The sequence below is a fragment of the Pristis pectinata genome, chromosome 9, assembly GCF_009764475.1.
Source record: "Pristis pectinata isolate sPriPec2 chromosome 9, sPriPec2.1.pri, whole genome shotgun sequence".
NCBI lineage: Eukaryota > Metazoa > Chordata > Chondrichthyes > Rhinopristiformes > Pristidae > Pristis > Pristis pectinata.
The window spans coordinates 10225985-10252508 of record NC_067413.1 but is presented as its reverse complement, the minus strand read 5'-3'; the positions used below and the strand labels follow the sequence as shown (position 1 = coordinate 10252508).

General features: G+C 42.6%; 2 protein-coding genes across 5 annotated transcripts in view; both read right to left on the bottom strand.

Moving 5' to 3' along the window:
- Positions 1-26524, bottom strand: part of LOC127574209 (melanocortin receptor 5-like) — a 286745-nt gene that overhangs the window by 70990 nt on the left and 189231 nt on the right. The window lies entirely within an intron of this gene.
- Positions 665-24532, bottom strand: fam210aa (family with sequence similarity 210 member Aa). Of its 4 annotated transcripts, XM_052023025.1 has the most exons (6): positions 24366-24532; positions 20350-20459; positions 17701-17834; positions 16205-16737; positions 9687-9798; positions 665-6130 (listed from the first exon to the last, which is right to left on the bottom strand). In XM_052023025.1, exons 4-6 carry the CDS (start codon positions 16690-16692, stop codon positions 5897-5899), a joined length of 834 nt encoding a protein of 277 aa, XP_051878985.1. In that variant the 5' UTR covers positions 16693-16737; positions 17701-17834; positions 20350-20459; positions 24366-24532; the 3' UTR covers positions 665-5896. The 4 variants fall into 4 exon arrangements, with proteins under 4 accessions (XP_051878985.1, XP_051878986.1, XP_051878984.1 ...); XM_052023026.1 differs by lacking the exon at positions 17701-17834; XM_052023024.1 differs by lacking the exon at positions 20350-20459.

Genomic DNA, 26524 nt, shown 5'->3' with positions numbered 1-26524 from the left:
GAAGAAGGCATTCAATGAGGAGATAGACCATAAGATCTAGGAGTAGAATTAGGCCATCAAGTCTGCTCTGCCATTCAGTCATGGCTGATTGTTTTCTCAACCCCATTCTCCCACCTTCTCCCCATAACCCTTAACCCCCCCCCCCCCTTACCAACCAAGAACCTATCAATCTCTGCCTTAAATACACCCAATGACTTGGCCTCCACAGCCCTCTGTGGCAATGAATTCCACAGCTTCACCACCCTCTGGCTGAAGAAATTCCTCCTCATTCTCAGTTCTAAGGGAATGTCCCTTTATTTTGAGGCTGTGCCATTGGATCCTAGACTCTCCTATTAATAGAAACATCCTCTCCACGTCCACTCTATCCAGGCCTTTCAGTATCCAGTAGGTTTCAATGAGATCCCCCCTCATCCTTCTGACCTCCATGGAATACAGGCCCAGGGACATCAAAAGCTCCTCATACCTGATACCCCGACACCTCACCTGGCAGTCACGATGGATTCCTGGGAACAAGAGTGTTAGTTGAATCAGCTCTTTAAAAAGAAAGGGTCATTACAACCTGATATGTATAGATATATGTTGCTGAGAGTGTTATTTTTCTATCTATGAGTGATAAATGACGGTTTCATGGAAGACAAACCATAGGGTATTACTATATTATTTATTAAGCAGTGAACATGTAATGGGATTTAATACAAAGTACAGTGTGAACCCACAAAGACATCCGTAGGAGTAGGAGGTGAAATGGATGTAGCTGGGATGATGAGCCAGGCTGTGGTTCACCTTGTTGTGAAGAGGGACCAGATTGTAATTCTTCCTTTATGAAGAGATCCAGGGTTAACTGTTTTGCCTGCCTCCTTCTCACAGAACATTGCATCATAGCAGGATAAGATATCTTTATTAGTCACATGTACATTGAAACACACAGTGAAATGCATCTTTTGCGTCGAGTGTTCTGGGGGCAGCCCGCAAGTGTCACCATGCTTCCGGCACCAACATAGCATGTCCACAACTTCCTAACTTGTACGTCTTTAGAATGTGGGAGGAAACCGGAGCACCCGGAGGAAACCCGTGCAAACACGGGGAGAACATATAAACTCCTCACAGACAGTGGCCGGAATTGAACCCGGGTCACTGGCGCTGTAATAGCGTTACATTAACCACTACACTACTGTGCCTGCCTTTCAATCTGCCCACCCTCCTCTCAGCTCTGACTTCATCACTTAGGTCAACAAGAGGCACTTAATATACCATTGAGCCCAATTTTCTTCACTGAGCATCTGTGCTCCCAGTCTGGGTCATTCCCAGAACATAACTCATTACCTCCTGATGCCTGTGATCAGGCTTCCTTCAGCTGGACTCTGCGTTGTTCTAGTGTCACTGGCCTCCATGTGAACTCTGTGTTGTTCCATTTCCTGCATTTTCCCAATTATTGTGATACTCTTTGTGATTCCCCGCACCATCTCCTGCTGACCAGTTTCCAGACATTATGGGCTCGGATACTGTAGCAGGAGTCCCTTCACAAAAATACAGACACTGCAGCAGGTGAACCACTGACAAATGCAACAAATCATTTCACTGCATTCCCCTCAGTTGAGCAACAGTTACCAGTTGAACATGAGTAGCTTGTATCTTTGGGGCATCTTCCCCCCACTCATTATACTTTCAGCTTAAGTAAATCTTTGTAGAATTCACTGTCTTTCATCCTCCTCTCAGCACTGACTTTATCACTAAGGTCAACAAGAGACACTTAAGTCAGTGGTGCCAATTTTGCAAATAGTGTTCTTTTCTAATTTGTACTTTGCTTGACACAAGTTTTTGAAAGATCCCAAAGTTGTAAAATACTAATTGAAGAGTAAAACCTCTGCTTCCTCCTCTTCTGTCCCCAGTTAAAATAGCCTAGGCTATATCAACAAAATATATTACTGAAGTTTCATTGGCTGACCAATAATCCATATTGTCCACTTATTGGCTGGGTACTAAATTATGCACTGCACTCTCATTGGCCAAGGTCCAATGATGTAATGCCTGGTATCCCCAGACCAGGAGTGCTGTTAATGGATGAGTATTCTGCAGGATAGTGCCAAGCATAGTACTGATGTAGTACATTAAGAGCAAATGTGTTCCCACTAAGAAGGAGGATGGAAGTTCTAAATCTATTTCTTCCTTGGAGGTAGAAAAGCTTGAGATAACACAAAAAGAGAAGCTTATGTCAGATATCCTGAGTTCAATACTGGAGAAAGCCGAGAGGGGTGCAGAAGGTGCAGTGGTGATATTAAGAAGTAAATTAGAAAGATAGAATGTATGAGAAAATATTGGCAGTCAATAAGCATGAGTGTAATTGCTAAGCCAATAGCACCCTTAATGGCCATGGCCAGACCCACAACACAGGTTATTTTAGGCCTTCCAGCAGAATACAGTTGTCATTCACTGAATGTTTATGCAGTTGCATTTGACAATATAAATTATCATTTAGAAAGGCACAGGCTAATCAAGGACAATCTGTATAGATTTGAAAAGGAATTTTTTTGAAGAATGTATACAGATAGTGTATTTGATATGGTCTAGATGGAAAATCAAATTCAGGTTCTGTTTAAATCCTGCATTAAAAAGCTAGTATCAATAATGGTGTCCTTGAAACAATCACACTGATGTAGAAACCTGCCTGGTTTACAGGGAAGGAAATGTGTTACCCTGACCGATATGAAACTACAAATGTACTCAATATGGTTAACTCTTAAATTCCCTCCCGAATATGACAGACTGCATGGACTGCTGCAATTCAGGAAGGTAGCTCAACAGTGGTTCCTCAAGGGCAGTCGGGGTCTGGGCCTTATCAGTATCGCTCATGAGAGAATCAAAAAATAAGCAAGGGTTATATTAGAGTGCAGGAGCTGAAAAGATGGATCTGTCTGAAATATCTTTTCCAGCCACAGAGTGGGCTTGTCATGTTATTGCTTGTTTACATTTATAATGGCTGGTAACTGAGTTACTGGCAGTCATGCGGAAATCTTGCCTGGTGATTTTAATAAAGGTGACCCCCCCCACCACCCACATTATGGAAGAGTTATGTTCATGAAAACGGTCCATATCTCAATTTTCTGTAATGCGAAGCCTGTGCATGTGTCAAGAAATGTGAGTGGAAAAAATTTATCTTTCTGAAGACCCACACTCAACAGTTCAGAAACAACTTGTTCCCCTCATCAGATTTCTGAACGGTCCACGAACCCATGAACACTACCTCATTGTTCCTTTCTTTTGCACTATTTATTTATTTTGTATGTTTCAGTCTTTGCACTGCACTGCTGCCGCAAAACAAGAAATTTCATGTCATATAAGGCAGTGATAATAAACCTGATCCTGAATTCTGTAATCCTCAACTGAATGAGCAAATGAATAACTGGATCACACTCTTCACCAGCCACTCAAACTTTGGCCATGCCAATGCTGTTTTTAAGATCTGCACATTTCTATGATGTAATGCAGATATAATGAAGACAAACCAGAATTTGAGTGTTTTGGTAACAGAACAGTGAGAGTCAATTCTTGCCCTTCTTCTCACAGTTAAAGAAATCGTACTTCGCAGTGTTAAGACATGTGTCATACCACATAATATGTGTTTATTTCCATTAAGGTGGGGTAGTGTTTTAAAGCACACACAGGTATAGATCGATTTGTTTGATTGTAAAGCGGAGTATATCAGATAATTCTGAGCAGATTACAAATACTCAGGTTTGAGTAACTAACATTGAGATCATGAAATCACTTGAAGTTATATATATATATATATATATCATTTTCTGGGATCACTGGAAACTCAGCAGTTATTGCCATCCCTAATTGTTGTTGAAAAGGTGGTGTTGGTGAGCCAACTTCTTGAACCATTGCCTTGTGATGTTGGCTGGAGAGTTTCAGAATTTAGACAGTGACAATGAAGGACTGGTAATGTAATTCCAAATCGCCACAGTGTGACTTGGATGGGTGGTGTTGCCAGGTGCCTGCTACCCTTGGCCTTTTTGGTGGTACAACTTGTGGGTTTTGGAAGTACCGTTGGGAGTAGCCTGGGTGAGTAATTGAATGCTTTTTATCGCTGGTACACACTGCAGTCATCGTGCGCTGACATTGGAGGAATGAGTATTTCAGGTGGATGATAACAGGACCAATTAAGTGGGCAGCTTTATCCTGAATGGCAATGAGCTTCTTAACACTTGTTGGATCTGGTACTCATCTAGGCAAGTGGAAAGTATGCCATCTCACTACAGACTTGTGCCTTGCAGACAGGGGCAAGGCTTTGAGGTGGTAGGAGCTGAGTCATTCATGCAAGGTAGCTGGCTTCTGACCTGCTCTTGTGGCCATCATATCTCTGTAGCTGGTCCAGTTGGGCTTCTGGTGAATGGTGACCCCCTCCCCCCCCCCCCCAACCTGTTGATGGTGGGAGAACCTGGTAATGGTAATGCTGTTGAACATCAAGGCACAGCCCAACACTTTTTATGATTCATATGTTACTTGCCAGTTTATCAGCCTATGCTTGGAAGTGATCTAGGTCTTAGTGCACGCAGACATGGGCTGCTTAATTCGCTGAGGAGTTGTAAATGCAATTGAACATTGTGCAATCTTGAGCAAGCAAGCCCACTTCTAATGTTATGATGGAAGGAAAATCGTTGATAGAAGTAGCTTCAAGATGGTTGGCCGTAGGACACTGCCCTTAGGAACTTCTGCAATAATGTCCTCAAACTGGGATAACGAACCTCCCAACAATCACAACCACCTTTCTTTTTAAATTTTATTTACAGTGTGGTAACAGGCCCTTCTGGCCCAACGAGCCCACGCCGCCCATTTTAAACCCCCAAATTAACCTACCCGTACAACTTTAGAATGTGGGAGGAAACCGGACCACCTGGAGGAAACCCACGCAGACACGGGAGAACACACAAACTCCTTACAGACAGTGACAGGAATCGAACCCCGATCGCTGGCGCTGTAATAGCGTCGCGCTAACCGCTACACTTCTTGCAAGCTACGACCCTAATCACTGGAGGGTGTTGCCCTTGCTGTTCACTGACCAATTTTAGCAGGGTTTCTTGATGTCCAAGGCAATCACTCTCAGCTCACCTAATCAGGTGATGGGATTTAGTCCCTGTTTGGGCCAAGGTTCTGATGACATCTGGAACTGAGTGACCCTAGCAAAACCTAAACTGGGCAGCAGTGAGCAGGTTAGTGTTAAGTGTCAATTGAGAAACTGCAGATGCTGGAAATCTGAAATAAAAATGTGAAATGCTGGAAACACTCAGCAGGTCAGGCAGCATCTATGGAAAGAAACAGAATTTCTGTTTCAGGTTGAAGATGAAGTGCCTTGGACCACAAATGTTAATTCTACTTCTCTTTCCACAGATGCTGCCTGACTTGCTGAGTGTTTCAAGCATTTTTATTACTACACGCTGCTGGACAGCACTTGTGTACTTCATATTAGAAGTATTTGGAGTTTATTTAGCTTGAAGGTGTCACAATACACAAATAAAGTTTCAGCTGACATTTCTGATATTCAGTGACCAAAACTCAAACAAGTCTCGAAATAGTTAATGTAAACCAGTCCCTTTTATAACCATCGTACAAGCCTCAGTGTTTCCTTTTCTCTTTACACCAGTGAATGTAGGACCATTTGTTGGACCATTTGGCAACTTTTCCACTCAAGTTATTAAAAATCTTACTGCCAAAAATTACACAATTGTTCAGGAATGGTTTTTCAGCAGTATCTCTGCATCATAACAAATTCATTCCTTGATAGCAGCAGTTTTCAATTTATGTCACAAAATAAACAGCATTTCAACTTTACAGGAGGTGATGGAAGTTCTTAGATTTAATACAGTTGGAATTTTTTTAGTGTACCCTCACATTTTTATTCCTTTTTCTTCCTAAAGGAGACCATGTCTTTGGTTTCCTGGATTTTCTCAGTTAGCAGTTCCTTTGTTTCTTCCATTTTTTCAGAGAATCGCTCCCTGGTTTCCTCCATTCTGTCCTGTATATAAACCCTCATTGGAGGCGGCGTCGACAAGTAACCACGAGAGCGGAGATACTTAACTGCGAGGGAGGTTCCTCCCAAGGTCACCGTGTACCTGGCTGGTGTGGCAAGCTTTAAAATGGAGAAGTAAAAATAATCAAAATTTGAAGAGTGGTACAAGTTACATATCGTCTCTGCCTCCACACCCAAAGAATGCTGCTTTCACTGCCAATTAATCTACAACATAGCCATGTCATTGAGATACCCACTTCTAGAGAAACATAGGTCTCAAAGAAAGGTCCTGACCCGAAACGTTGACCGCCTGCTTTTCTCCATGGATGCTGCCTGGCCTGCTGAGTTCCTCCAGCATCATTGTGTTTTCATTTATTCACTACTCCTATCAAGGCCTCTCAGAATTGTTCTCTTAAGTTGAAGTTGTAATCAAGTTTATTGTCATCTGCACGAGTACATGAGTGCACAGGTGCAATGAAAAACTTACTTGCAGCAGCATCACAGACACAGAGCATCAGATACACAACATTCACAAGAAAAAACACGATTTTTGCATGAAAGAACACAATTAGAACAAAAAAAAGTCCACTGTAGTGCAAAGTGGTCAAAGTCTTGCTATACTGAGGTAGTGACTGGGATAAACAGGGATGGGTTAGGGATCTGATGAATCTCTTGAGAAGATTCCTTTCTACTATAAAAGCAATTCAGCAAGAAAACAGGCAACCCCATCAACACAACGGTAACGTACTTTAATAACCAAATGCATAATTGAGGGAGGGACACGTGAATTCTAACCTCTGGAACATTGGTTCGCTGTTGTGCAAACCCTGGGGCACTGTGGTTTTAAACAGGACCTTAATGAGCCTCTTGCACCACAGTAGGGACATGGGTCAATGAACAGGTGCAGAAATGTCATCGTGCAGGAAGTTGGTCCATGATACACAGCACTGCTAAGAACAGGAATACGTTACTCCCGATATAAGACGTTGGTGAGGCTGCACATGGAGTACTGTGTACAGTTCTGGTCAACCTGTTATAGGAAAGGTGTTATTAAACTAGAAAGAGTGCAGAAAAGATTTACTAGGATATTGTCTGGACTTGGTGGGCCTGAGTTACAAGGAGAGATTGCCTGGACTAGGACTTTATTCCCTGAAACATAGGAGATTGGGGGGTGACCTGCTACAGGATGAGGGGCATCGACAGGGTGAAAGCACGCAGTCTTTTTCCCAGGGAGGGGGTGCTAAAAACAAGAGGGCATAGGTTTAAGACCAGAGGTGAGGGATTTACAAGGGACATCAGGGGCAGCTTCTTCACACAAAGGGTGGTGCATATTTGGAATGAGCTGCCAGAAATGGTGGCTGAGGTGGGCACATTAGTAACATGTAAAAGCCGTCTAGATAAGTACATGGAGAGAAGAGGTTTAGAGGGCTATGGGCCAAACACAGGCAGATGGGACTAGCTCGCTGGGCAACACAGTCGACATGGACGAGTTGGGCCAAAGGGCCTGCTTCCATGCTGTACAAGTACGACTCTAGTCCCCTGTGTGGTCATGATCTGGTTGCCCACCTCTGCACTGGATTTTGAAAATGATCCGGTTTCTGAGGGTCTCAGGTATCCCTTGATGTCTTTGTACGTTAGTTTCTTATTCCTTCTTCCAAAATCGGATTACTTTACATTCAATGCTATCAAATTTGCCAACTATCCATCTGGCCACTTAAAAGATCAAAATCATTTCCAACGATACACTTGCTGCAAGTGTACAGGGCATTGGTGAGATCACACCCATTTTTGTCCACTTAATTAAAAGAGTACATACTCCCTCACAAGGCGGTTCAGAGCAGGTCCACCAGCTAGATTCCTGAAAGGAAGGGGTTTTCCATGAGGAAAGGTCAACCAGGTCAAATCTCTACCCATCAGAGTCGAGAAGAATGAGAGAGCATCTTATTGAAACCAACCGAGATTCAGAGGGTTGCTTCATTTAGAGGGATCGTATGGAACCACAGGGGGAGTTTCAGAATGAGGGCATCCATTTAAAACTGAGATGAGGAGGAATTTCATCTCTGAGAGCGATGATTCTTTGACATTCTCTACTGCAACAAGCTGCCAGAGGAAGTGGTTGAGGCAGATAAAGCAAACAACATTTAAAAGACACTTGGATAAGTACATGGAGGGATAAAGGGATACAGGCCAAATGGGAGTAGCTTAGATGGGCATCTTGATCAGCATGGATGAGTTGGGCTGAAGGGCCTGTTTCCGTGCTGTATTACTCTATGACTGAGTCACTAAATATATTTGAGGTTGACAGTGTGGTTCACAGGGGAGTCTTGGGTTCTGGGGAATGACCCAAGAACGTGGAGCCGAGGTGCAGATTAGGTCAGCCATAGTTAACAGCCGAGCAGGCACGAGGGATGATTTCGCTACTCGTACTTCTGCTTATGTTCGTACACAAGGTGTAATACCCACTGGAGAAGGCTGAACAAAATAGGGCTGGACTAAGTTCTCTGATTATGAAAAGATTTGACAGGTTCATGATGAGAGGATTTTTTTTGACAACAACTTCTGGCTTTAAATGATACACATTAATAAATCCAATTAAGAATTCAAAAGAAATGTGCTTACCCAGAGGGTGGAACTTGATACACACAGAGGAATTGAGATGAATAGCTCTGAGGCTTTTTAGGAAAAATCTGGACAAGATCAGGAGCACCAGGCAGACACAGTAGTGTAGCGGTTAGCATAATGCTATTACAGCGCCAGTGACTTGGGTTCAATTCCCGCTGCTGTCTGTAAGGAGTTTGTACATTCCCCCTGTGACTGCGTGGGTTTCCTCTGGGTGCTCCGGTTTCCTCCCACATTCCACAGACGTACGGGTTAGGAAGTTGTGGGCATGCTATGTTGGCGCTGGAAGCGTGGTGACACTTGTGGGCAGCCCCCAGAACACACTACGCAAAGGTGCATTTCGCTGTGTGTTTCGATGTACATGTGACTAATAAAGATATCTTATCTTATAAAGAATAAAACTGGGTATGGGAGGCCATGGATCTACAGTGCAAATCGCCCGTTTCCAATCTTTTTCTTAATTTCCAAGAAGTGGATGTTGCTGCCCATCACCCTCAGAAGGGTGGGGATGATCTGTCTTCTTAAACAGCTGCTGCTCACATCATGAGATTGCTCCCAGAACTGTAGGGAGCTCTAACATTTAGACCCAGCACCACTGAAGGAACAGTGAGGAAGGTATGAGATTTAGAGGGGAATCTGCAGATGGTGAGGCCCCCATGCTGGCAGAAGCACCATACACAGATGGCATACACAGGTAGTTCTGCTGTAACGCAGTAGCTGCATTCCTAAGAAACCCTGCGTCATAGAAAATCACGTTATAAAAACAATTGTGTCAATGGGAAAAAAAGCAGTTAGGGGTTAGAGTTTCAGCCTCGCAAAAACAAAGCATCAATGGAAGTGACTGTGTGTTAAATTCCATTGGTGTCCTGCGCTGAGACTGGTACCTGCGTCTGATTCCCGACTAAAACTGCATTACAACCAATTTGGCCCGCATTATACAAATGGTGTTCCTTAATTCATTGATCATGTTACATCCAATTTGCATTATGGAAAACGCGTTATAGCAGAGCTGCCTGTATAACAATGGAAAGACCGGCCAATGTAACACTTTACTCACCTTATACAATGCATAAGCAGTCAGTGCATTTCCACCTGTCGAATGGTTCAAAATTTGTATTATTCCTTTAGGTGCTCCTACATACTCAAGAAACGGGACCACATTAACACCTCTGAAAGTAAAAAGAAAAATCAGCATTAGTGTTTTTAGCAAAAGCTGTTTTAACAATGCTTTTACTGAATAAGCTTTGAAGGTTCTGGTTTTTATTTTGGTTTAGTTCAGGGCCAATTATCACATTGCCATAATTGAGTATGAGTTTAAAAAAAACTTAAGGCAACTGCTTAAATTTCTAGTTTCCACAGCAATTTACCACTAAGATACTAATGGTGATAAATAATACCTATGCATTCAAAATCTTGTGCTGCTGCCTGTGTTTTTGCTAATTCAGGTTCAGTGCTAAAGGAATTGAGAGAAATTTTTGACCTGGTTAGGAAACTGGCTGAGTCTATAAAATGGATAATGGCAGGTTCTCAAACTGGGTTTTACTGTTTGAGGTCTTGACTATTCACTGTATTTATGAATAATTCAGACATTGGGATAAAAGGACAGGCCATGTTTACTGGTGACACTAAATTACAGAGAGATGAATGTATTAAGTGGACAGATTAATCCATAGCAAATGCAATACACTTGTAACCTCAGAGTTATGAGGTCAAAAAGACAGAACCATACTTTCCAACTGGTGAAAAACAAAGCAATGGAGGTCTAAAAGACTTGGGATTCATTCACATGGATCATTAAACCTTCACAGACACGAGGAAATAATCCACAAGTCTCATCAGTGTTTTTTTCATATATATATCAAGAGAAGCAGAATATAATCAAGGTAGAAGTTGTGCTACAGGTAATAAAGATTAAATCAGCTGTACTGAGAACCAGACCTTAGAAAGGGCATATTGACTTTGAAAGGAATGCAACATAGATTGCCATCAAGGGTTAAATCACAAGGAGAGATTGTACAAACAAGGGTTGTATTCCCTGAAGTTTAGGGAGTCATGGGGTGATATGATCTCAGTTTACAAGACACTGGAACAGATTTTTCTCTAATAGCAAGCTGCTGCTGTCTGACTGTCTTTGGGAGCAAGCTAGAAGAATCAGTATGGTTCAGGAGCAGTCTTCTGCAGAGAGACTAGCTCCCAGCTGACTGCATGACCAGTGTAGGGCCTCTCTTGCGCAAGTGCCTGGCTGTGCTTGCTCCAAGACTGGCTGCACTGAAGAATGCAAATCAAAGACAGGAGTAAAAGCAGGAACAAAAGATATATTTAAAAAAAGGAAAAAACTGATGGTTTCAACAGTTCTGTTTCTGTCCTTGATAAAGGAAAAAGAAAATATGGGAGCAAGCTCATGAGAATCAAAAATACTGCACAAGCCTCTATGGGAATGTAAAATGGATTAAAAAGGGGAAACGTGGGCCCTTTATGGATAGACGCAGAAGAACTTATCGGAAACAAGCAAATTGACCAAGAGGGTTAAACACACATTTGCTGTAGATACAAAAAAAAGCCGAGAAATAGTAAAGAACTAAGGGTCCAGTGTAAATGAGGAAATAAAGGTAATGCATTAGGTAAGAAATACTAACAGAGAAGTTGGAGCAAAAAACAAGCTGCTGGAGGAACTCAGCAGGTCAGGCAGCATCTGTAGAGGCAGAGGGATAGTCAATGTTTCAGGTCGAGACCCTGCATTAGGATCCTGATGTAGAGTTCGACCCAAAACTTCAATTATCCCTTTGCCTTCACAGATGCTGTCTGACTCACTGTTCCACCAGCAACTTGTTTTTTGCTCCAGATTCCAGCATCTGCAGTGTCTTATGTCTAGGGGACACTGGTTATCAATCTTCCAGAGTTCTGTAGATTCTGGAATGGTTCCAGCAAGTTAGGGAGGGAGCAAATGTGACCAAACTGTTTAAGGAAGGAAGGAGAGAGCGCACATGGAATTACCTGCTTGGTCTGATACTGGTCAGATGGAAAAAGTTGGATTGTATAATAAAGGATGTGATATCAAGATACTTTGAAAAGAGGATGATTGAACAGAGTCAACACGGATTCATGAAAGGGAAATGCTAGTTGACTATTTGAAGATTTAGATTCATATGGCATGGAAACAGGCCCTTCAGCCCAACCTGTCCATGCCGACTGTGTTGCCCAGCGAGCTAGTCCCATCTGCCCGCATTTGGCCCACAGGGGCATGCATGGTAGTATAGCGGTTAGTGTAACACCATTACAGCATCAGTGACCCGGGTTCAATTCCGGGTCTGTAAGGAGTTTGTACGTTCTCCCTGTGTCTGTGTGGGTTTCCTTCAGATGCTCTGGTTTTCTCCCACATTCCAAAGACATATGTGTTAGGAAGTTGTGGGCATGTTATGTTGGCGCCAGAAGCATGGCGACACTTGCGGGCTGCCCCCAGAACACTCTACGCAAAAGATGCATTTCACTGTGTGTTTCGATGTACATGTGACTAATAAAAATACCTTGTCTTACCTCTCCTATCCATGTACTTTTCTAGATGGATTTTACATGTTGCTAATGTGCCTGCCTCAACCACTATTTCTGGCAGCTCATTCCAAATACACACCACCCTTTGGATAAAGAGGCCGCCCAATGTCCCTTTTAAATCTCTTGCCTCTGATCTTAAGCCCATGCCCTCTTGTTTTTAGCACCCTCTCCCTTGGAGAAAAGACTACGTGCTTTCACCCTGTCTACACCCCTCATGATCTTATATACCTCTATATTTATTTAATAGATTAGATGAGGGGGAAAACAAGTGGATGTAAAATGCCACTTCCAGGCGGCTTTCAAAGAGGTCCTGCATAGGAGGTTGGTGATCAAGGTTAAAGCACATGGAGCTGACAGTAATCTACAAACATGCCTTGAAAATTGGTTAACAGATTACCACTGTAGGGGTTAACAGTTCTCAGATTGGCAGGCTGTGACTAATGGGGGAACAGAGGGATTTATGCTTGGGATTTATGCTTGAGCTCCATTTATCCATATTCTTTATCAATGATTTTTCCAAGATCCAAAAAAGTTATGGATAAAGAAAGGATATACTTGCTGTAGAAGGAATGCATTGAAGATTCATCAGACTGGATCTGGGGAAGGCCTGTCATATGAGGAGAAATTAAGCAGGCTAGGCCTCTATCCTCTGGAATTTAGAATTCAAGATGACCTCATAGAAACACACAAGGTTCTCAGAGGGCTCTACAGGGTTGATATTTTCCCGGAGTTTGAAGGATCTAAAACTAGGAGCAAAGTGATGAACCTTTGGAATTCTCTATCCCAGATGTCAATGTGACTTAGTCACTAATAGCATTTAAAATTGAGATCAATAGTTTTCTAGACATTGAAGCAATCAAGGTTATGGGGATAGGACAGGATAATGGTACTTGAGGGAGAAGATTGGCCATGATCTTGTTGAATGGTGGACCAGCTTGGAAAGAGAGGGGGAAATGGCTTATTCTAGCTCCCACTTCTTGTTCATCCTATCAAGAGGATGTGATCAACAACTGCAATAATGTTAAAATCTTTGCCTGTCCGTCAAGAATATTGGGAATTAGAGTACCTGGTGGGGATGTAAGATGTGAACTACACGCAACCTAATTCCATTCTGGAACATGGCATGGCCTTGAATTAATAGGGATGAACATGGAAAGATGGAACACAATTCAGAATGGCTTTGACAATCCTCCACCTCCAGGTTCATCGGCTGTTGATGCTGCCAATGCAATCCAAAGCTTGTGAATCTCTTCAGAATCACAAACATTAGTCTGTTATAACAGAACAATCTCACTGAGCCACTCTTCTGTTAATATTAACAGTATTAAATGTTTTTTTGTAAAGCAAATGATTCTCGGTGGTAAATTAGAATAAAAAATTTAAAAAATAAACAGCAAATGATGGAAGTATGACATACAACAGAAAATTCTGGTTGTTCACATCAGGATCAGACAGTGTATTCCTTTTAAACTTTCTAGCAAATTGAATGTCAGCAGAATTAAAACATTATCCTCCTAGCTATGGAGATAAGCAGATGATAGATTTAATGCTCAACACTAATGATACATCATTTACAATAAATATTCAGGGCTTGCTTGGCCACTAATTGATTGCTTATTCAAGCTCCCCATTAAATCTGATGGATATTCGGTAGAAATCACATTATACTTGACTTTAGGATGAGATCAATTTCTGGTTCAGACTGCAGTACATGTTGCAATCCAATAGTGCATTTAATTGTTATGCTCGCATTCTATTCTTGGTTACATAAACATTTAATTGATGATTGAGTTAGGTCAGTCACAGTTCAGATAATGAATGGGACCACTATACTGCTACCAGGTAATCTCAGCGGACAGATCTGTCAGCTGGGAAATCTGCACAAGTCAGTGCAACTCCTTTGGACTCCATGAAGAGTTCCCCGGTACAGCACAGGCATCCAAGGGGCCAGGACAACTGCAGAGGAAAGCTGCAAATCAGGCTGCTCTGGGGAATATCCCAACTGTCTGCCTACTGAGGTTTTAAAAGCAGGTGATATGCATCATTAAAGAGAACCAATAAAAGCTACTGCTGCTAGATGGTAAGATTAGAAAGAGGCGAGGTAGAGCCAGGGCTTCGGTTGTAAAACGAGGAAACTTTCAGTCGTAATGTTAGGTGTTTGGAATTCTATTTCACAAACTGCTAGTAACGGGAGGTCAGGATTTAATGTTAAATCTGAAGTGAATAAGGATTTTTATTCCAAGGTAGTAAAGGGACATGGGCCAAAAGCTGGCAGATGGAGTTACGTCACAGATCAGCTGTGATCTCAGTGAATGCCAGTTCACTTAAAGAGCTAAATAGCCTATTAACATCCCTCCATTCAGTGCCCCTTCATAGTTAATGCCAGTTTTATTTCTAACTGTCAGCTACATTTTAGTACATTTCATGGGTCATATTACAACTCTGTCTGATACAGTGTGTAAAGTTTGAGAAAGAAAATTCCAGAATTAAATTGCTATAACCTACTTTGAATTACAACTCGATTTGGCAGTGTATATCTGTATTTTAATAATCTTTGGCATGAAGTATGGTATTCCCCCATCAAAACTGGTGGTAGTCATAATCTATGGACACACAGTTAAGTTTTCAAATGTAATTACTGCTATTTTACCTTTTGTTGTCAATGTTCAAAGTCACAATTCCTGGACTTGTCAAATTACTGAATTTTAAATAATGTCCAAAATAAGGCTTTAAGTAAAAATCAAATTGAAAGTGGTAATAATTAGATTCTGAATAACATTCTATATCTTCCTCAGAAGTACTTACTCCTGGAATATATCGACTCTTAAAACCTGGGCATGTTCTGTACATTTTGAATCCAATATTCCATGCAACTAAAACTTACAGACTCTCCCAGCACATAACACGTACATTAACACAAGCTGAAGAGCAGACGTGCATATAACTTAAATCCTCAGCAGATGAGGAGCTATGTTTTACTTACAAACTAAAACACTAATATAAATCGGAGGTTACTCGGAATTACTTCCTGTTATAGCACCTTAGGTTGTGACAGAATACGACAACTCAACAGAATAATTTCCTTTGACATAAATCAATGATTATGTGGTATAAAAGATGGGAAACCTGAGTGTACCCGTACAAATTCGAAGGTGGCAGGAGATGATCCTGGACATTATTAGAGGTAGAAAGTATAAGAGCTAGGAAGACTTGCTAAAACCTTTATTAAATACTAGTGAGTCCCTAACTGGAGTTTGGTGGGCAATTCTGGCACCACACTTTATAAAAGGCCTCATAGAAATTTACATGAATGGCACCAGGGATGAGTGACTTCAGCTGTGAGACAGGGTTTGTTTTTCTTGAAATTTGAAGGAGGTCTTCATTATGATAAAATAAAGGTGAAATTATTCCCACTGGTTTAAGGGTACAAGACATAGGTAAATGACAAAAGGACACAAACCGAGGAGGGAACGAGTAAAATGTTTTCAGGACTGCAAGGAAAGAAGGCAGTGGGATTAATAGACTAACTCTTTGAAAGACACTGCAGGGGCATGGACTGGTGTGTATCCTTGCTGTATCATCCTATGACTAAAATTGTTGCCCTACTGTACTCATGGTTTTCCAGGTTTAGATATGCCTTGTGTAAGACCATCAATGTGATCACTTTTCTCACCTCTACCTGGTCCTCAATCAAACTCTGTACCTGGCAGCTTAGCCAAGAAGACAAGCAGCCCAACAGCTGTTTTCAGAGATGTGACATTGTATAAGCCCAGCTACTGCACTGAAACCAATTGTGGAACAGCCTCAGGTCTCACTGAAGGGGTCCACCATTGTGAATTTGGCCCAAGAAAATTTTTAACTTTTTAAACAGCTTTTTACAAAAAAAATCGTAAGGGAAAAAACCCAGCAATTGATGCAAAATTCTAAATTTAGATTTGGTAGTGATGCTCCACCAAGGAGTTTTCAATTTATAATCTGTCTTGTTAGCTTAAAACTTGTAAACAATTTAACACACAACATACTTACTTTAATGCTGCATAATAAAATGTACCAAACCATATGCTTGATGTCAACAGATGCACTGGGATCATGACTTTCCCATACTGTTTGAATGTCTTTTTGAATCGCTGATATAGGCCAATTGAGCGGTCATGGAGAGGATCGTTTTCCACATCTGCTACGTCTTGATTTGGTTTTGTCTTGGAAAAGTATGTTTCTTGAACTGAGTCCGACAAGGTGTCTTGATCTGGATCGCTCCTTGGTAAAGACTTGGGGTCATCTGACTCGGCTTTGTCAGTGTCCTTGTGCTCTGTGGCCGATGGTTCTACTTGGAAATTTGGCCTTCTCTGTTCCAAGGCAACAACTGGGCGGGTCATGTGCAGGAGCTGTCCCTGGTGAGGTATAAGAAAAGGCATCTTCCCACACGTAGCTGGAAATATGCGAGTGACGCATTGTCGGACATTACAAGCTTGCTTTGAGTGCCAAAGGACAGTTTGAAGGAAGTAACTCTGCATGTTTAAGTTTCCAGTCTGATAATTTCTGGTTTAATGATGGAAGAACTGGAAAGAAAACAAAGCATTACCAAAACACATTTTCCAGTCAGTTTTTCAGTCATTGCACCTTCTGGGCTTTTCCTGCACTTTCAGTAAAACACACTTGATATTACATTTTATTTTGAATAAAATAAATCAAAACTTTTCCTCCTCTTCCACTTATAGGAGACCTTGTTAATAGGAATGTGCATCTTCCTCTGCTATAGATATAATGACCAATAGTTAGAAGTTATTCATGTTCATAAATGAAATGCCATACAATTTTATTTGCTCTCTCTTCAATATAAACTTTTACATCCGAATTTACAGTCAATTACCTATTCTGAAGGGCAATCATTGTTTCATGGTTGTACGTGCCAGCCAATTTATGCTGCTATTTGAGAGACCATGCTAAGCAATCAGTTCATCCATTGTGTTGTGTTTTTTTGAGGGTTAAGGGGGATGGGACATTTCAAATTAGGTCATGGCAACTCTTGCTTGCACCTGAATAGAGTTTAATCAGCAAGATGACACATCTGACAATATTTTCTCAACAATACAGAAATCCCTTATAGAAACGGAACCATTTGCCTTGATTAGGAAGGCAAGATTGATAATCCAAAGAACTTGAGGGTCACTTACAAGTAATACATTTTATTTTGTTTTAGAAAGCTAGTACTTTTATCCAAGTTATGATGAATTTTTCACCTCTTTCACTCCCTGACATTTTTATCCATTTCAGCCTCAATTTGCTGAGCTCTCATTAGATTCACTCAGTTTCTTCTCTCAGATCTCGTCTCCTTGCTGTCTACCGTGCTCCCTCGCCATTTTAAAAGTTCTTTCCCACCCCACTAGTGACAATGCTGACATGCTCTTTAGAAGTTCTCTCAATTTGGGAATTGTTCCATTAAAGTGGCAAATCAGGCACATCATTCTGCTTTTAAGAAAGAAGCAAGAGGTAATCTAGAGAAGGATACAGTGACTGGACACCTTGAAAATTTTCAGCTGATCAGACAGAGCGAACGTGGATTGTAAACTGTAGGTCATGCTCAAAGAAGTTGAAGTTTCTGAAGGATGGACGTTTTGTAGATATTGATATAAACTCCAGAAAACATGTGAAAAGTCTGTAAACCGAAGTTAAAAAAAAAATCAGAATTGAAGGTGAATTACTGATTTGCTGAAGAAATTAGTTAGTGACAGGAGAATGAGATTAGGAGTAATGATCAGGTATTCAAACTAACAAGATGTGACCTGTGGCGTCCTCTAAGAACCTATGTTAGGACATTAACGATTCTCCTTAATTACAAACAACTTAATACAATGGGTTAGAAAGCCAGGTATCCAAGTCTGACAATACCAATTGACGGACAACATATTCAGCAATTTAGGTGGAAGAATTAAGTTACAAAGAAACATTAATAGATTAAGTGTTGCTATTACACTTTAAACTCACTACAGGGTTAAAGCTGCTATTTGCTTAGTTTTACTGCATGTCTTCGGTTCTTGATCAAAAGCAATCTATACACAGCAGAACGATCCCTCTCGTTGTGTTTTTATGCAAATGTCTCTGGGTCCGGTCATATAATGGAAAAAAAAATCAGGCTCAGATTTGGATTGGCCATGATCTGATCAGTTTCAGGTTGGATTTTAATTTCATATCCAAGCAAACCTCCAATTTGTGTCTCCAGTCTCAGTGCCCAGAAAACAAACAATTAAACTGTTCAATCTTTTACTTAACCTTCCTATCACCTCTTGCTTAATTCAAGGTTTCTTCTGTCCTCTAGTTCTCTTTCTGTGGCAGTTTGGATTTTAATGCACCCTATTTCTTTCTATCACTCATTTCTTTCTCAATTCTGAAATCTCAACAGTAAAGAAGACCGGTTATTGGTCCCATTTGGCACCAAAGTCCCAGTTATCCATTTATTTTTGTTTGAACTCACATTTCCAGCAAACTGCAGGACATTCCACCCCCCCCCACCAAGCTGAAGATTTGGGGCAGGGGACGTAAAATTCTGTTAGGGCATGTCTTATACAAGTTAAACCTGAGCCAACTTTGCACAAATGTATATACATTAACATGGAATTTAGACATTTCTGCCCAATCCTGACCTTCATGCTCCTTGCAAACCTCCTTCCACAACACTATATCCTATCATTGTCAACACAATCTTCTAATTCTTAATGAGCAGAGCCCAGACGTCTATCAAAGAATACAAACACAAGGAGTAGCAAGGAGTTGTAAGTGAAAGAAAAATAACACAGGTTGAGTACACAAAAATACTACTTTGAAAGCTCAGTAGAATGTATTGAGAGTTAGGGAAAACACAAGATCAGAGCGGGTGTTTCCTCCACCAAATAGGTACAAACTGAAACTCAAGTACAGCACTGTCAATGTCATCTTTCAAACAAGATTTTAAGCTAAGACCCCTTCTGCTTTTTCAATGCATGTACAAGATCTGTTGTATTATTTTGAAGAAGAGGAGTGTCCAGGATGATAAAAAATACACTTATAAATGCATATCTCACTTTCATTTGTCCTGTGCACCCACTTTTGGAAATTTAAGGTCATCAAAAAATCTGCTGTGTTCTAGCTCACACCAATTCCTATTCAAATTGAACATAGAGATAATGGGTCATTGACCTATACTGCTTTGATTGTTAATTTAAAGCACTTCTCTCTAGTCTCATGAAAATCAAGAAGAAATTTAAGGTGTTGGAAATCAGAAATGAAAAAGGAAAATGCTGGAAACACCCAGCAGGTCAGGTCACAGTTGTGGAAAGAGAAACAGTTCATATTTTCAGGTCCAGAACAATTCAACAGAACTGGGAAAGAAAGAAACCAGTTAGTTTTCAGTAGGAGAGAAAGTGGGGCAGAAGGAGGATAGGTTGAGACCAAATGGACAACATGTGCAGTTATAAGCACATTAAACTTCCTTGTGTAATGTGTTGTTTACGGCGAGGCTGAGGGATATGCCTAGCAGTCCAGAAGATACAAACAGAATAAAACAGAACTCAGTCAAATGATGACAGGTAGAAAGAGCAAGTACCTAATAATGAAAAATTCTGCATAGAGTCCAGAAATCTTTATCATGCCCTGACTGAAGACAAGGTGTTGTTCCTCAAGTTTGCATTGGGCCTTGCTGTAATAGTGCAGGAGACCACAGACAGAAAGGTCAGAGTAGAAGTGGGATGGTGAATTAAAGTGGCAGACAAATACAAGCTCAAGGTCACTCCTGCAGACTGAATGGAGGTATCCTGCAAAGCAATCACCCATCTCCGTTTGGTTTCTTCAAAGAAAAGCCCAGATTGTGAACACTGAATGCAGCACACCAGATTGGAAGAAATACAAGTGAATTCTGTTTCATCTGGAAGGGCTGTTTGGGTCCCTGGATCATGCAAAGGGAAGAAGGGAAGGGAAAAGGTGTTGCATCTCCTGCACTACAGTTTCACCCCATGTTGACTTCTCTAATCTCCTCCAGCCCCAAATCACTCAAATGTATGTACTCTACTTCTGGCCTTGGTGTCACCCCAATATTAAATCAGTCCACTCTGTGCCTTTAAGAGCTACAGTATGAAACTCCAAAGTTTCCTTCCCAAAACACTCCACCAAGCTTTCTGATTGTCTATCTTCACACTGACCTGAATCATCTCTGGATCTCCTGCCTGACTGTGCTGCTGAACATTTGCATCATTTTTGGTTTTTAAATCTTCTGGAGTGGCTGCGCATCAAACTTAGATTGATAATGTTCCTTGGGATTTTAAAAATGCAAACAGTTATCAAGAGAAAATTACTTAAGTGCAGACTCAGACCAGCTAGGCTATGAAGGAGTTAATTCACATCACAGGATGTAGATATCAATGACAAAGTTGGCATTTACAGTCTCTAACTGTCCATGAACTGAGTGTCTTGCTGGACCATTTCAGAGAACAGTTAAGCATTGACTGGGTATGGAGCCACACCCTGTCCAGCCTGGGGAAAGTGTCAGATTTTACATGCTCGAGGAATAATACCCTTTTTTTTGTTCAGGCATGTTGCAGTCTGCAGGACTCAATAATAAATTCTCCAACTTCAGATAACTTGCTCTTTCCTTCTGTTTGTATCAGGACTGGCCATTTGTTCTTGATAATCTTATATTCCTTTTATTTTGCCCTTCTGGGCACATCCCAGTTGGCCAAACTTTGCAACATCTCCCAGACTTCATAACATTAGCAACAAACTACATAGACAAAGGAGCTTACCTGTCCACTCAATGGCTACACCATTTCTCCACATTACAGATATTCCCTCTGCCATCTTCCCTACTACTTAAGCTACCTTGCTTTCTCTACTTGTAGCAACAATCTGCTGGAAGAACTCAGCAGGACATGCTGCATCTGTAGGGGGGAGAGGAACTGTCAACTTCTTGAGTCAAAACCCTGCATCATGACCCTGTATGGGCTCCTCCAGCAGATTGTTTATTGCTCCAGATTCTAGCAGCTGCAGTCTCTTGGGTCTTCGACTGAAATATTAACTACTTCTCTTTCCACAGATGCTGCCTGACCTAGAATCAGACAGCACATAAACAGGCCCTTCGGTCCAAATGGTCCATGACAACCAAATGCCCATCCAAACTAGTCCCATTTGCCTGCATTTGGCCTATATCCTTCTAAACCCTTCCTATCCATATACCTACCTGTTCAACTGTCTTTTAAATGTTGTTATTGTACCTGCCTCAACCACTTCTGCTGGCAGCCGTTCCATATGTCCATTGCCTTCTGTGTAAAAAGATTACCCCTCAGTTCCTATTAAATCTCTCCCCTCTCACCCTAACTTAAATGAACCTTGGTTCTTGATTCCCCAACCCTGGGAAAAAGACTGTGTGCATTCACCCTGTCTAAGACCCTCACGATATACACCTCCTGAAGATCACCCTTCAGTCTCCTATGTGTCAAGAAATAAAGTCCGATCCTCCCCAACCTCTCACTATAACTGCTGAGTTTTTCAAGCACTTTCTGTTATTACATCAGATCTTAACAGAATGACTTTAAGTACCCAGATGGACTTCTATAACTTAAAAGTAGGATTTTTATCATCTGTGGGTTTTTTTTGTATCAGAGTAAAGAAACTTTGCACTGTCCTCATTGGCTGACGTTTCTCCACCCTTTCTTTGCAACTTAAAACTTTTTTGATCGCTACCATACACTAATTCTGACAAATAGTAATTGTCCTGAAACATTAACTCTGCTTCTCTCTCCAAAGATGTTGTTGCTTGACTGTTGAATATCTTCAGCATTCGCTGCTTTTGGTTTGGTTTATTTATTATTGTCACTTGTACCGAGGTACAGTGAAAACCTTGTCTTGCATACTGATCGTACAGGTTAATTCATTACACAGTGCAGTTAAATAGAGTTAGTACAGAGTGCATTGATGTAAGACAGGTAAAAACAATAAAAGTAAAGTGTTACAGCTACAGAGAAAGTGCAGTGCAATAAGGTGCAAGACACACAAAGCACTGGACAGACTCAGAGTCCAGATGAAAGGTCTTGAACCGAAACACTGTCTGTCCATTTCCCTCCATAGATGCTGCGATGTTATTAAACTGGAAAGCGTGCAGAGAAGATTTGCAAGGATGCCAGGACTTGCGGGACTGAGTCACAGGGAGAGGTTGTACAGGCTAGGACTTCATTCCTCCTAGGAGACTGAGAGGTGATCTTATAGAGGTATATAAAATCATGAGGGGCCTTGGTAGGATGAAAACACTCGTTATTTTTCCCCAGGGTTTTGGAATCAAGAACTAGAGGGTACAGGTTTAAGGTGATTTCTTTATTAGTCACACGTACATCGAAACACACAGTGAAATGCATCTTTTGCATAGAGTTTTCTAGGGGTAGCCTGCAAGGAGAAAGATTTAATAGGAATCTGAGGGGCAATTTATTTATTTATACAGAGGGTGTCACGTATGTGGAGTGAGCTGCCAGAAGAAGTGGTTGAGGCAGGTACAATACGATGACTCTTGACCTCACAATCCACATTGTTATCACAAGATCACAAGACAAAGGAGCAGAAGTAGGCCATTCAGCCCATCAAATCTGCTCCGCCACTTCACCATGAGCTAAATTATTCTCCCATCTAGCCCCAATTCCTGGCCTTTTCCCCATATCCCTTGATACCCTGACTAATTAGATACCTATCAATCTCCGCCTTAAATACCCCCAATGATCAGGCCCCACAGCTGTACGTGGCAACAAATTCCATAAATCCACGACCCTCTGGCTAAAGAAGTTTTATGGCCTTGCACCTTATTGTCTACCAGAACTGCACTTACTCTGTAACTGTAACACTATATTCTGCATTCTGTTATTGTTTTACCTTGTACTACCTCAATAACATTGTTGAAATGAATTGATCTGTATGCAAGACAAGTTTCTCCAATGTACCTCAGTACATGTGACAATAATAAAGCAATTTTAAAAGACACATGGACAAGTACATGGATAGGAAAGGTTTAGAAGGTTATGGGCCAATGGATTATCATCTTGATTGGCATGGACCAGTTGGGCCAAAGGGCCTCTTCTTGTGCTGTACCCAATGAGTTCCTCCAGCAGATCGTCTGTTGCTCCAGATCACAGCACCGGCAGTCCCTCTCGTGTCCCCTCTGGGCTTCCACAACCTGATAGTTTCATGGTCACCACACAGCCCAGCGCATCACGGAAACCAGCCTCCCCTCCTTGGACTCTATCTATACCTCTTGCTGCCTTGGCGAAGCAGCCAGCATAATCAAAGACCCCACCCACCCGGGTCATTCTCTCTTTTCTCCTATCAGGTAGGGCACATACAACCAGACTTAAGGACAGCTTCTACCCCACTGTGATAAGACTATTGAACGGTTTCCTTATACAATGAAATGGACTCTGACCTCACGATCTACCTTGTTGTGACCTTGCACCTTATTGCACTGCACTTTCTCTGTAGCTGTGACACTTTACTCTGTACTGTTATTGTTTTTACCTGTCCTACATCAATGCACTCTGTACTAACTCAATGTAACTGCACTGTGTAATGAATTGACCTGTACAATCGGTTTGTAAGACAGGCTTTTCACTGTTCCTCGGTACAAGTGACAGTAATAAACCAATACTGCCACCCCTTAATCCAATGTAATCACTTTAAATCAAATCCCTCGGGTGGAACTTGACTGAAGGCTGCCCGGATTTGGGCAGAGGTGCCGGGGCTGCTCCTCTCGCCACCCCCGGAGGGGAGGGGAGAGGGAGGAGGGGGGAGGGGAGAGGGAGGAGGGGGGAGGGGGGGAGAGGGAGGAGGGGGGAGGGGGGGAGAGGGAGGAGGGGGGAGGGGGGGAGAGGGAGGAGGGGGGGAGAGGGGAGGAGGGGAGAGGGGGGGAGGGGAGAGGGGGGGAGGGGAGAGGGGAGGAGGGGAGAGGGAGGGAGGGAGGAGGGGAGAGGGAGGGAGGGAGGAGGGGAGAGGGAGGGAGGGAGGAGGGGAGAGGAGGGGACGGGCCGGCCGCGGGTCCCCTTTAAAAGCCCTTCACAGGCCGCGGCCACAGACGCCGCCTCCCTCGGGCCTTCCCCTCCCCCTCAGGCGCCGCCACTACTCCAGGCACCGGCCGAGCCACAGGCAGTTTCCTTCACTCCCCCCCCCGTCATTGAGGCCACCTCACCTTCCGAGGGACGGTTTCCCCCTCCCCTCAGCCGCCAGCCCGCCACTCCTCGCCGCCCGCTCGCAAAGCAGATGGCGGACGCCGCGCATGCGCCAGCCGTCGGGCAGCGGGAACTCCCGGTATTGTAGTCCTTCTCGGCGGGGGCGGCAGCCGGGACCGCGGCCGGCGGACTACAGGTCCCAGGGTGCACCGCGCCCGGTCTCAGCTCCCCGCCCTGTTCCCCGCCCTGCTCCCCCTGGGTCCACGTGTTTGCAGGAGGAGGCAGAGGCATCAGAGACGGTTGTAGGGAACGGGCGGGGTGGAACCCATGGAATCAAAAACTGATCGAATTCACAAGTCTCAAAAAACAAAAAAAGGTTGTGAACCGTTCGCGATATTCCTGTGCATCCCTCCTCACGACTTCAAAGTAACTTATTTTCTCTCTCTCTCCCAGTTCTGATGAAGGATCTTTGATCTGAAACATTAACTCAGCCACTCTTTCCACACATGCTGCCTGATCCGCTGAGTATTTCCAGCATTTTCTGTTTTTAAGATTTTCTTTATTAGTCACATGTACATCAAAACACACAGTGAAATGCATCTTTTGCGTAGAGTGTTCTGGGGGCAGCCCGCAAGTGTCGCCACGCTTCTGGCGCCAACAAGGCATGCCCACAACTTCCTAACCCATACGTCTTTGGAATGTGGGAGGAAACCGGAAAGTCACGCAGACACATAGGGAGAACGTACAAACCTCTTACAGACAGTGGCCGGAATTGAACCCAGGTTGCTGGCACTGTAATAGCGTTACGCTAACTGCTACATTACTGTGCCTGTGATCTGAAACATTAACTCAGCCACTCTTTCCACACATGCTGCCTGATCTGCTGGGTATTTCCAGCATTTTCTGTTTTTATTTCAGATTTCTAGCATTTGCAGTTTAAAAACAAATCAAATGCAGGAAATATCTTGCTGATCAGGAAGCATGGGTGGAGGGAGCAACAGTTAATGTTTCAGGTAACATCAGGTTCGAGAAGTTCATGCACAGCAGATGCTACCTAACTGCTGAAAATTTTCTGTTTGTAGGTGTCCAACATTTTTTAAAAAAATAAGATATTTGGCATCCACAGTGTTTTGTATCAGACTGAGGAAACCTTACACTTTCTTCATTGAGTAGGCACAGTAATGTAGCGGTTAGCGTAACGCTTTACAGCGCCAGTGACCCGGGTTCAATTCCGGCCACTGTCTGTTAGGAGTTTGTATGTTCTCCCCGTGACTGCATGGGTTTCCTCCGGGTGCTCCGGTTTCCTCACATTTCAAAGACATATGGGTTAGGAAGTTGTGGGCATGCTATGTTGGCGCCGGAAGCGTGGCAACACTTGCGGGCTGCCCCCAGAACACTCTACACAAAAAGATGCATTTCACTGTGAGTTTTGATGTACATGTGACTAATAAAGATACCTTATCTTATGGTTCTCCACCCTTTTCCAACTCAAAACTTTTTTGATCTCTAACATATACCAGTTCTGATGAAAAGTAATTGACCTGAAATACTCATTTTGTTTCTCTTTCCAAAGGTGCTGCTGCCTCACTGCTGAATATTTTCAGCATTTGCTGCTTTTAGCAACACACAAAGCACTGGAGGAACTCAGCGAGTCAGGCAGCATCCATGGAGGCAAATGAACAATCAATGTTTTGAGTCAAGACTCTTCATCTGAACTGAAAGATAGAGGGGAGACAGTCAGCATGAACAGGTGGAGAGAAGGGGTGGAGCAAAAGCTGGCAGGTGACAGGTAGATCCAGGTGAGGAGGGTGATAGGCTGATGGAGGGGGATGGGCAGATGAGGGAGGGTCTTCAATGGGATTTGCTGCTTTTAGCTTGCCCTTGCTCCTTTTTTTACTTAAGATTTGGGTTCACTTGCAAGGCCAGTATTTATTGCCGTAACAGCCAGGATCTCCCAACGGCCAGCCATTTGGTATTGGTATTGGTTTATTATTGGCACTTGAACCAAGGTGCAGTGAAAAACTTGTCTTGCAGGCTGTTCATAAAAGATCATTTTAATTCCACTTTCCATTCCCCCACTGACATGTCTCTCCACGACCTCCTCTACTGCCAAGTTGAGGCTAGACACAGGTTAGAGGAACAACAGCTCATATTCCGTCTTGGGAGTCTCCAACCTGAC

Bases quoted from the DNA above. Each gene is read 5' to 3' on its own strand.
- fam210aa (XM_052023025.1), bottom strand. From the start codon at position 16,692: ATGCAGAGTTACTTCCTTCAAACTGTCCTTTGGCACTCAAAGCAAGCT. The intron at 9,799-16,204 runs GTAAGTATGTTG...TTTTACTTTCAG, and splicing joins TTTTATTATGCAGCATTAAA to AGGTGTTAATGTGGTCCCGT. The intron at 6,131-9,686 runs GTGAGTAAAGTG...TCCATTTTAAAG, and splicing joins CTGCTTATGCATTGTATAAG to CTTGCCACACCAGCCAGGTA.